Below are 11,863 nucleotides of genomic sequence, written 5' to 3' on the forward strand. Positions count from 1 at the left end.
GGATGCTTTTTTGACAGTACACTCCTGCCCTGTTACTTTTCTGCACATCATCATCATCTCCGTATCTTTTCTCATTGTGGCTTCATAAAAACATGGCATAAATGCCTATTAAAAATCATTTAGCTTATACTGAACTGGTGCTCTTGAGCATAGAGACAAATACTTAAATTAGGAAGGCATTAAACATATAACCTGATTCCATCACTGTCATGACAACTGGGGCTTCACTAGTCATCAACTTTGATGATTTGCAGACTGCGGGTTATATTCTTGTAGTTTTTTTTTAAATAGGGAAGCATTTCTGTCCTCAGGTTCTCACATGATATGATCATGCTGTGATGTCTGGAGCCCATTCTGGTGAATTTTCGATAAAGTATGCAAAATATGAATCAAGATATATTTAATTTTATCATTAGGGTGATGTTGGCTTCCACTTTAGATATGTAATAAAATATAACCGTCAAAACATGACAGAGAAATGGTCTTAAACTGATTTCACAGATATGCATCATAGAATCCTAAAAGTCCACATATAATCAAAGCACACAGTAAAATGTTAATATGTCTGATTTATACACAACACATTAAGTGAAGCCAAAAATATGCATACATGCAAAGAACATTTTTACTTTATGTTTGGCTTAACACTGGTGTAAGAGTGTTCCATATTTACAAATCTCTCATAATCTGGGCATTTGAAACATAGACCGTGTATACATGCCATGCTCTGCATGCTTTCTCTTGCTTTTCTGTGTGTCCATCTTTATGCCTCACAAGCAGTTTTTCTCTTTATTCCCAAACTCAGATAACTGTTTTCAGGACTGCAAGTACCACTGGCAGACAGAGCCTGGGATGGTGGCTCAGTCAATAGACAATAGCAGGCATGAGGGCTGGAAGTCAAATTCCAGCATCCACTAAAAGCAAATAATTAAGTCAAACAAACCTGGCGAGCTTTGCCTGATTGGGAAGCTCCCGGCTAGTGAGACATGCTGTGTCAAATAAAAAAGGAGCAGTGAGGAATGGTTCCTGGCATTGTCTTCTTGCTCATGCACACAAAGAAACATGGGCTTGATCACTCTCCTGTCTGTGTTGGTTTAGGTGACCCTCTCTCCCTGCTGAGACACCTTGGTTACAACCTAAGCACCTGAGTGCTCACGTGGTAGCATCTTCAGAGTTTTACAATCAGTCGTCTTTCTCCTAAGGTGTTAAGCTCCCTAACACAGGTGAATGGTCACTGTGCTCTAGCCATGAGCCTAAAACTGGAAGCATAGTAGATGCACAGATTTGGTTGACTAATTGTATACGAAAAGATAAAGGCATCATTTGTGTGTGTGTGTGTGTGTATATATATATATATATATATATATATATATGTGTGTATATATATATATATATTTAATCAAGTTAAAAAATGCATGCTTTAGATTGTACCATTAAGGGAAATCTGAAAATCTGAAATCATATAAATATATGTATATATACTTTATTTGAGGTAATGACATTTATTTCTCAATGTAGGTGTTTATTGTTGGCAGAATTTGTGCTGAACGGACCAAAATTTATCATAAACTAAAGCATTTTAAATTCAAACTATACCAAGACTGTTGCTCCATTGCATACACAGAAGAAGTTGGAGATGAACAGGTCAAAGATACAGTAAAGAGACTCTTCTGTCAGTTAAAAAAAAGTGGCTGGATTAGAAAGGTAAGGTTGTAGGCTGCCTTGTTCTGCAGTGTCTGAAGGCTTAAGTGTGGCTGTTCTTACGTTTCCTCTTCTGCCGCCTGTTCCCTCCATGTTTATCAGTGTTCTGTTTTGAATAGATGCCCCGATGAGTGCTCTCACCACATTGTGTAGATTGTATTGAACAATAATATTGACAAAGGGTCTCTGTTCTTTGTCATATGTGTGTGTAAGCCTTATTGTATATTAAGTTACTTTTCCTGTTGCTGTGATAAAATACCATGACAGAAATATCTTAAAAGAAGGATGGTTATTTTGGCTTGCAGGTATGTACTATTAGTCTAACATGGTGAGAAAGACTTTGACATAGCTGGTTTTCTTTCAGAAGCAAATAGATTAATTCTGCTCAACTAGTTTTCTCTTTATGTAGTCCAGGAACCAAGTGGAGAAAATCATGGCACCTACTTATAGGGTGACTCTTCAACCTTGATTAACCTACATTATCCCTCAAAGGCATTCCCAGAGACTTGTCTCCTAGATAATTCTAGGTTCTGTCAAACTGGGAACCAATGTCAACTATTATATTCCATGTGTGGTGTTGGGTGCAGATTGGGGTGGGGGGACAAAGTACAGGACTCACCTTTGCTTGTCTGCTTTCTTCTTTAATCCCTTTGGCCTAAAACTCAAGAAGCATCTGCTGTCAGTCTGAGGAAAGGGTCCTCATCATCAATTCTAATACAGCCACATCCCCTTCTTGAGGACCTGGGGCTGAGTGGTTGGCACTGTGACTGGATATGGAACGGAGCACTGAAACTTCAGGCTGGGAAACCTACTTTGGCTTCCCTGTACCTTGATAGTCACTGAATTTGATGTCAGGAATAAAGTGAGCATTCTGAAGAGTCTGGTGCATCCATCAGATCCTGGCAGCTCAGAAACTCTGCTCTGCTCACAGAGCCCTTAGAACTAGGGAAAGAATCCTCATGATAGTAGTTTTCTAAAACAGATTTGGTCCTGTGGATACACAAAAAGAAGCAAATAGAAATTACTCAGAAAATTTGGATCAATTATGTATTTCATCCTGCAAAGAAAAGAAACCGAAGAATCTGACTTGCTATCTTTTGTCTGGGTTGTAGAATAGGGAATCTGTAAAGAGCAAAAGTGAGGCAGGAGAACACAGCAAGTAAACTTTTATGACCACAGAGACAGGAGCAGCTGCACAGGCCCATCTCAGGGCCTCTCCTGTTCATTAGAGAGATCGCTCTAAAGAAGACATCATGGTTTCTGCCCTTTGGACAGTTAATCTACCTCAGCCCTCCCTCCAGTAACCTTGCCTATCTCTCCTTTCACTTTCTTCAGAAGTTTACATTTTACTTTGCTTCTCTACTACACGGGCACTTCTCCCCATTCCACCTATGCTTTTTGCTGGCTAGTAAGCCTGACTTCATTTTCTGAGACACTGAACTTCTTAAGTGTTTTTTGTGATGCCTTTAAGAGATACCATCTCATTAATGGAATTAGAAAATCTATTAGCACACCACATTTATAAATGTGTTCCTTTCTCCACTTTTGTAGTACCTGAGGTTGAACCCTATGCTTCGTGGATGCTAGAAAGGCGCTGTACCACTCAGCTATAGCCCCAGTGCATTGTGCATGTACTATATGTAATAATTACACATATTCATATGTGGAAAGCTTTCAACTGCTTGCAGGGTATTTCCATGTATGTTAGAGTATCCTTAACAAAGTTTAGGCTCATTAATGAAATATAAAATTAAAACATTCTTAAGGAAAGGAAGTAAAATTATGCTCTCTTAGTTAGGCTTCTATTACTAGGATAAAACACTATGACCAAAAGCATCTAAGGGAGAAATGGTTTACTTCAGCTTGCAGTTCTCAGATTACACTCATCTCTGAGGGAAGTCAAAGCAGAAACATGGCAGAAAGAATAGAAGCAGATGCCATGAAGGAGCACTGCTTACTGGCTTACTCTCGATGTTGCTAAGCCTACTTTCTTATGCCATTCAGGAACTCCACCCTCCATGAGCTGGGTCCACGTCTCTTTCAAACTAGAAAAGCACTCTATAGACTTGTCTGTCTATAGAGTCTGTCTATAGACTTGTCTGTCTATAGAGTCTGTCTATAGACTTGTCTGTAGGCCCGTCTCATGGAAGTGTTTTCCCAACTCAGACTCCCTTTCACCAAATGACTCCAGTTTCTGTCAAGTTGGTATAAAACTAACGAACAGAATCAGTTCCTTGTCAACTTGAAACACAAATACATAACTATTAAAACGTTTCTTTCTTATTTACCCCCAAAATTGCATAATATTAATATCACAATTCCAACTTGTAAGAATTCCATAGTCAGGGTTGGGGATTTAGCTCAGTGGTAGAGCGCTTGGCTAGCAAGCGCAAGGCCCTGGGTTCTGTCCCCAGCTCCAAAAAAAAGAAAAAAAAAAAAAGAATTCCATAGTCTTTAAAAATGTAAACACTAAAAGTTCAATTTTCCTAAAATACTACTTTCTCTAAAGTATCAAAGTTGTTTTTCTTTTTTTTTAAATTCCAGTCTCTTACTGTAGGTTTTGATAAAATAAAAAATCAGTTACATACTGTTTTAGTTAGGGTTTTACTGCTGGAAACAGACACCATGACCAAAGCAACTCTTATAAGGACATTTATTTGGAGCTGACTTATAGGTTCAGAGGTTCAGTCCATTAACATCAAGGTAGGCAGCATTCAGGCAGGCATGGTTCAGGAGAAGCTGAGAATTCTACATCTTCATCTAAAGGCTGCTTAAAGACTGGCTTCCAAGCAGCTAGGACAAGGGTCATAAAGCCCACACCCATAATGACATACTTTCTCCAACAAAGCTACATCTACTCCAACAAGACCACACCCCTAAATAGTGTCACTCCCTGGACCAAGCATATTCAAACCACCACATATGCCTTCTTATTCCAAGAGAGAACCAGAGTATATCAAACCAAAGCAAAACCAAAGTCCATCAGTGTACAGCTTATTGTCAGATTCCTGAGACTCATGATCTGCATTCCAAAGGGCTTGAACAGCCATCTACAATATACACAGCTTGTCTCTTAGATTCTGGTCATCTCTACCCTAGACTTGATTCTCTCCTTGGTGGTCATCCCATGGTATTGCCATCTCCAATATGGTGGGAACTCTAAAGTAACAGAAGTCTACCTTTGCCAATATCCTCTCCTGGGCTCTTCAGGGACTCTTTACTCTGCCACATGGTACCAAGCCTCATCTCCTTTCCATCCTCTCCTTTAATCCTGGGGCTTCTACTGCAACTGAAGTGAACCTTCATCAGTAGTCTTTCGAGTACAAAGCCTCAACTGTGGCTTTGCTCTACATTGCTCTCAACATTTTCCAGACTCCTCCATGTATGTTACATGACCCCTTCATGTCTTCAAAACAGTACCATCTGTGTGACTCCTGTACATTACCAAGTTTGGCTACCAGTAAAAGGTACCCCCTTGGTCCCTTTGGACTAATCTTCTGTGGTCTGGCCCTGAGTAAACACTTTCTACAAGACTGCACCTCAGTGATGCTAGTTTCAATCACAGTTCTTCAACCCAGGTGACCAGTATCCATTGTCCCATGACTGAAGGTTTCATTTCAAAAGATCAGAAATCTTGATATCCCTACTGATTCCTCGGGCCCAGCTGAGCAGAACCACACATTCTTAATTCAGAATATCTAATGGCCCTGACAGAATCTTTAAGGGACTTGCCAACTTCCTTCTGAAACATCACAACCCAGGCCTTCATCATCTGCATTGCTCTCAGCACCCATCCAGTTTCCTACAGAACAGTCTACTCACTGAGCTCTGAACACTCAGTGTTTCCAAAGTTCAAAGGCCAGAATAATCTACAAACCTCACAGACCCTTCTGTCTTAGCTGCTGCTCAGTGCTTTGATGAACACATGACCTAAAGCAACTTGGGGAGAAAGGGTTTAGCTCATCTTGCAAGTCTACCACACAGTCCATCACTGAGTGGGGCTGGAACTAAGGCAGAAGCTGGTGCGGAGGAAATGGAGGAGCACTACTGACCAGCTTGCTCTCCATGGTGGGCCTAACCTGCTTTCTTATTCCATTCAGGACCACCTGCCCAGAGGTAAGCTGGGCCCTCCCACATCACTCTATAATTAAAAAAAAAAGTTCACTACAGAATTGTTCACAGGTAGGTTTTATGGGCTCATTTTCTCAGGAATTGGGAATTTCTGTTTCAGATGACTTCAGCCTACCAAGATGACAGAAAACTAACCTCACATTCTCTCTCCATCAAAAGTAATATTTAATGTTAGGTGCTAAAGGAATAAGACATAATGCTTAAAGCAGGCAGCACTTTTTTACAAAAAGGCAGCAAAGAGCTTCATTTTGTCTTGAATTTTCAACTTTTGAAAAAATATTTTAATTTGAAAATATTTCTTTATAGACTTTTTCAAAAGATCCCCTAGAAACCAGAGGGTTTATATTCCAGCATAAACACATATATTGCCTTTTTGTGTTGTGATAAAACTTCAGAATTTGTCAAATCCTCTGACATTTCTCAGCCTTGCTGTCCCTTTGAGTGAGACAGCACTGTGTGTATTTGTGACACATGTACTTTTTTGGCTGTAGTCAGTCACATCTCTACATTTAGTCTTCTCTCAGAGTACCTGGGCTGGCTGTGCTTAAATATGTATCTCAGTGGCTCTGGCTGTTCCCATATCCCAGGATGTCACATTGTCCTCTTGTCTTGCACAAGCTGTTATCTCCACTCCCTGCTTGTGTTTGACACTCTCCTCCTTACCTGTCTCTTCTAAGCATTTTCTTCTATTCTTGCAGGATTTCTCAGTTTGTTTGGCCAAAGACTAAAGATCTTCCAGCTAAACTTCATTCTTGTTTCACCTCCTGATAACTGTGCTAGAATCTTCTTTCAGTCTAATAGTCAAGGGCCATCAAGCTAGCTTTACTATAAGAATACATGAGAGGGAAAGCATAATTAAACCAAAGTTCATAAACATACATACAGTTCTCTGTTATAAAAATATAAAAAATAAAAAAAGTATTGTGGTCTTTTACCTCGCTAGGTCCACACCACGGTGCCCCAAGATATCTGCTTGATATCTTGGCGGAACGGAAACACATCCCAGCCACACACTTTCCTACACTCAAACCCTCACATAAAAGAACACACAACACAATAATCTTAGATCCAATTGATAAGATATAATTGCCCACTTAAACATACAAAGCCCGGTACCATCCATCCCTTAGGAACATTAATAACCTGTAAATACACAGAACAGAATCTTAAAATCACCTGCCATGGCTTCTCACCCTCTCCTCTGTCCTGTCTTCTCCTTTCTCCTCTAGTCTCCTCCTCTTCCTTCAAACTTCTCTCCCACCCATCCTTCCTTCTCCTCCAATGACAGGCCTCCTCCTATCCTGTACCTGCCTCACCTGAACTTTATAAATTCAATGGGGGAGATAGTTCTGGTGAAGTCACCTGAGTTCTGAGTATGTGGCTAGGCAGCAGTCCTTGGGGCAGTGGAATTAGCATCAAAATACAGATAACTTCAGGGCAAACAACAGCAGTTCTCAAACACTCTAATGTGCCGCAACAGTTCTTTTTCATTACACGTGGTGATAGGCTTTCCTGGAGTAGACAATTGATTGGTTGATAGAAGCATAGATTCTGGGAAGAGAAGATAGTAAGTCAGAGGGCTAGGGAGATGGTTCAGTAACTAAAGTGCTTTGCCACACAAGCATGAGAACCTCAATTTGATCCCAACACCACCTTAGAAATCAGGTGCAGTATCATATGGCTTCTAAGAAAGCAGAGACAGGAGGAACCCTGGGGTTTGCTGGCCATACAAATATGTGAGTAACAGATTCAATCAGAGACTTTGGCTCTAAAGACAGGGTTGAGAGCAGCTAAGGAAGATACCCCAGATCAACCTCTGGTGCACACACACACACACACACACACACACACACACCTACCTGAATACATACAAAGAAGTATCAATTCTGTTTTACAGTTGTATTTAAAATAATTTACAATGTATTAAATAAGAACTTCAAATTATGAGATAGTTCCCTCAATGAGTCTTTTCATTTTTCCTTCTTTCAACATTTTTCTTTTATTCTTCTTCTTCTACACTTGAAGTTGGTATTTCTCAAAATATTACACTAGCTAGGTGGTGTTGTGTGCATGCCTTGATTTCTAGCACTTGGGAGGCAGAGACAGGCAGATCTCTATAAGTTCTATGCCAGCCTGGTCTACAGAGTAAGTTCTGGGATAGCCAGGGATACACAGAAAAACACTGTCTTGAAGATATATGAAATATATATATAAAATATTTCAATATATTTCAATATAACACACACACACATACACACACACACCCACACACACACACACACAGCTCCACCTATGTCAAGCTAATCTAGAAATTGGTGGGAAAAAATACAAAGTTCCTGGCTTTACCTAAACAAATTAAATGAAACTCCTTGTTGAGGACATTAAATAGCTAAAATCTAAAAAAATAAACGGACTCTTAAGTAAATTAAAGATGGAGGACTGTAGCTTAAAAGTTCCTGTTGAACTGGTCGTGCTCAGGCTCTCTAAGCTCCCTCAGCAGATCCTTCCTTTCTGTTGGTCTCATTTGATCCTGAAAGAAAGAAATCAGACTACTTTCCCCTACCCCATTTCCAGGATCTGGAATGTTCTTGTCAGAATGCCCGTCTGGTACCACATGAAAGTGCTCTTCCCTATTAAAGTAAGGCCCAGACTTCCCAAAGGCTCTGAGGAGCATCTTCAGGCAGAGGAAATGGCAGAGTGGTCCTAATGACCTTTCCTCCATTTCACTTTCCCTTCTGTGGTTTTCATTTTTTTCTCAGAACAGCTGTCACCCCACCCCTGCCATTTAAAACTCAAAACAGCATCCTATAAAGGCTGAAAGCATGCATTTAAATACTTGCCCTGGCTGACTAGCAGTGGAATGTGAAAGCAAGTCACTCCATCTCTCCAAGTCTGTTGCTCCTCTAGAAAATAGGAGCTAAGCGATGCTGGGGCTTCGATCATGTGAATTGTGGCACACTTTAGGGCCTGGAATTAGAAAGTGATCAACTGCCGTTAGCTGGTATGTAAGCAAGCCAAGATTGTTGTTTCCTTCTCTTAGTGTACTGAGGTACATCCGAATTTTCCAAAATAAATTTTAGAACTAGTTGAGTATAACAATATAAAGGTAAAAATAATAAGCCTAAAACAGCCAATCTTTTAAGGTGTAGGTCATAATGAATTTTATTTGCATATACTAAAACCAACTGAACTCTGTGTGGCCTATGCTAACAGACCATTTTCTGTCTTGTTCTCTTCTTCCTTCTTTCTTGGGGATGTGCTGCAATCACAGATCTTGAGGTTATGAAAATGGGCTTCATGGCCTTGCCTAGGATGAAAATACAGTGTTCATATTGCCTCCCATGAATCCTTGTCATCACAGAATTCAGGCCATTGAGATCTTCTCTCAGAGTTCATAAACCAGATCAGGAAACCATTAAATAATTTAGTGTCCTCAACTGATATAAATACTTGAACTCTGTGTCTAAATGTGAACTCATGCATCATCTCTGCTCACTGCTCTGCCTCTGAGAGCCCTGCCTGCCTCCCATTATTCTTGTACTCTTTCACCTTGGAGTTTCCGGGGTACCTTTAATGCATCTCTTAACGTGCTCCACCCTATGCTTTCCCCTCCATTTCCATTTGTGCCCCACAGGTTTGAGTCCTCATTGTTTAATTTGTCACCACAGATTCCTAACTCACTGCCAGACAGCTATAAGTAGCTAGCTAACTTTCTGAACATGTACTTCAAATAAGGTGAATTCCCTGCTCCTAGATCTTTGACAGCATCATATTGCCTGTCCAATCCTAATCTATCCTAACCTAGTGTCTCATTATTTTTATTCTTCAACCTAGATTTCTTTGATTCAGTCCTCTTTCTCTCAGAAAACATCAGATTATTACCAAATCCTATGCCTCCTTGTCATGGTACTGTTAAATGAACTTTTAACCTCCTGGGCTGGGGGAGCGTCACTTTGCCACTAATGTTGCCTATCAAGTATTTTTGTCTGAAACAACTTTAATGTCACGACTTCCCAGGTCAGCTCAACTAGCCATGGTTTCTCTTCTGACCCTCACACACTGGTACTGGTTGCTGTGAGTGTCTTAACTTAGGGATGGGGAAAGCATCTTTTAAAAGTTCTACCCCTTCAACAGTCAACAGTAGGAAATTGTTCACATACATACACATCTGTTCCACAAATATGTGTTGGATTAACTCTTGAATTATATTTATGCTATGATTTCCAATTATAACTTACAAGAGGTATGAAATTAATAATGCTACTATTTGATTTCTTCCCAGCCCTTTGTAAGTTAGAAGTGCTTCTATTTATATCTAAGTGATTTGTGTTCCCAATTACTATAGGACATGTGTTTAGTAGCTATAAAGTCTGTCTTATTTGCTATTGTGACTAAAATGACTAATTTTTCTGTTGTATATGCAGAAACATGGTCAACTGGAGGAGTATCTAAATTCTGCGGATTATTTTCAAGATGAGAAGTTTAAATTATAGCATGCTTCCTTCAGAGGAGATTTTATAAATTTCTGTAAATGTGAAGATCATGAGTTTTTTTTCTCTGTGTCATGTATCATTGGTTGTATCTTCATAGCAAAATATCTCGTGTATGTGCCCACTCAATCTTTATGAAATGCCACAGCAAAGCCTAATAACAGTCATAGATTTTCATGGAGAACATCAGCTTTGTGGTTCAGAAGTCCCTCAGTCTGTTTTGGTCATGTGGTTATTCTTTTCCCACACATGACCAGCAGATGAATGTGCTGTCATGTTCTGTCAGTTTAGTAGAAATAGGCTGTGTTACAATATATTTGGACTGTCCTAAAGATGGCTTGCTTTATTAAGTGTATTATTATTAAGTGTAGTAATTGCCTTATGAACACAAGGACCTGAGTTCAGTTCCCCAAACCATATTTAAAATAAAAGCCAGACATGATGGCATGTACTTGTAATCCCCACACTGGGAGGCGAAGATGAGGCAGATCCTTGAGGCTTATTGGTCAGGTATCCAGCCTATGGGTGTCTCATCAGTGAGAGACACTGTCTGAGAAAACAAGAATGGGTGATGCTTGTGAATGACCAAGGCTATCCATCCTCTGAGCTCAAGATGCATGCAAACACAAATGTTCATGTGCCCACACATTTGAGCAACCACACATGCACCTTCACATCCACAGTATATATGCATGTGTATATTTATACCTCTATGTATGTATTCTTGTACCCCTTGGCAGTATTAAATAATCTTCAGTAATAAATATCTGTAATATTTCCTCAATTGTGAATTATGAAGAAGCTTCAGACCACCATGCATTCAGTGTCCTAGCCTCAGAATGAGACCATGGCGATCCACTCCAGGTGGAGAGGTATTTCCTTCTGCTAAAGTTTCCCTAATAATAGATGGCTCGTCCCCAGGGTCTTTCAATTCTCACGTTCAGGAAGAACTTCTTGATATATATTTTAATTCTCTATAATGTTCTTTCTTGTTTCTTTACAGTTTTATCTGCAATACATTAAAAATTAAGGTGTATTAGATTTTTAATCATAACTTTCTCTATGTATGTCTGTATGTATATGTTCTAGTCTGACAATCTCAAGAGACAAGTTCAACCAAAAATACTTGGAAGGCTTATTTTTGTGCCTCTCTTACTTTGCACATCCTAATTTTTTCCTAATGCAATAAAGTAAAATGGTTTTAAAGACTAAGTGTGTATTCTGTATCTTTAATTCTTAAATATGAGACCTGTTCTTCTATAGCATTTTATTTGCTTTTGTTTGTTTCTACTGAAAGTGTTGATTAAATTTAGGTGGCTTCATGTATTGTGTAATTCATGACATGTGCCTCCATGAATATTACATAAGACAACATTTTATCAAATCCTTACATGGAGATGAGTTTGTATTTCTTCACTACATTTCTATAATTATTCCTATTGGGTTTTCAAGCTAGAAGGAAGGAAGGAAGGAAGGAAAGCAGGGGAGGGGAGGAGGGAAGGAAGGAAGGAAAGCAAGGGAGGGGAGGGAAGGAAGGAAGA

General features: G+C 39.6%; 1 protein-coding gene across 4 annotated transcripts in view; it reads left to right on the top strand.

Annotated features, from left to right (window-relative positions):
- Positions 1-11,534, top strand: part of Ccdc82 (coiled-coil domain containing 82) — a 38,258-nt gene extending 26,724 nt beyond the window's left edge. For all 4 annotated transcript variants that reach the window (XM_087560773.1, XM_087560775.1, XM_087560772.1 and 1 more), the window contains 2 exon segments: positions 1,519-1,704; positions 10,257-11,534. In XM_087560773.1, the coding sequence (XP_087416899.1) occupies positions 1,519-1,704; positions 10,257-10,325 (255 nt within the window). In that variant the 3' untranslated portion in view covers positions 10,326-11,534.
- The last annotated feature ends 329 nt before the right edge of the window (positions 11,535-11,863 follow it).

Source organism: Rattus norvegicus, chromosome 8 (assembly GCF_021556685.1).
Source record: "Rattus norvegicus strain SHRSP/BbbUtx chromosome 8, alternate assembly SHRSP_T2T, whole genome shotgun sequence".
Lineage (NCBI taxonomy): Eukaryota > Metazoa > Chordata > Mammalia > Rodentia > Muridae > Rattus > Rattus norvegicus.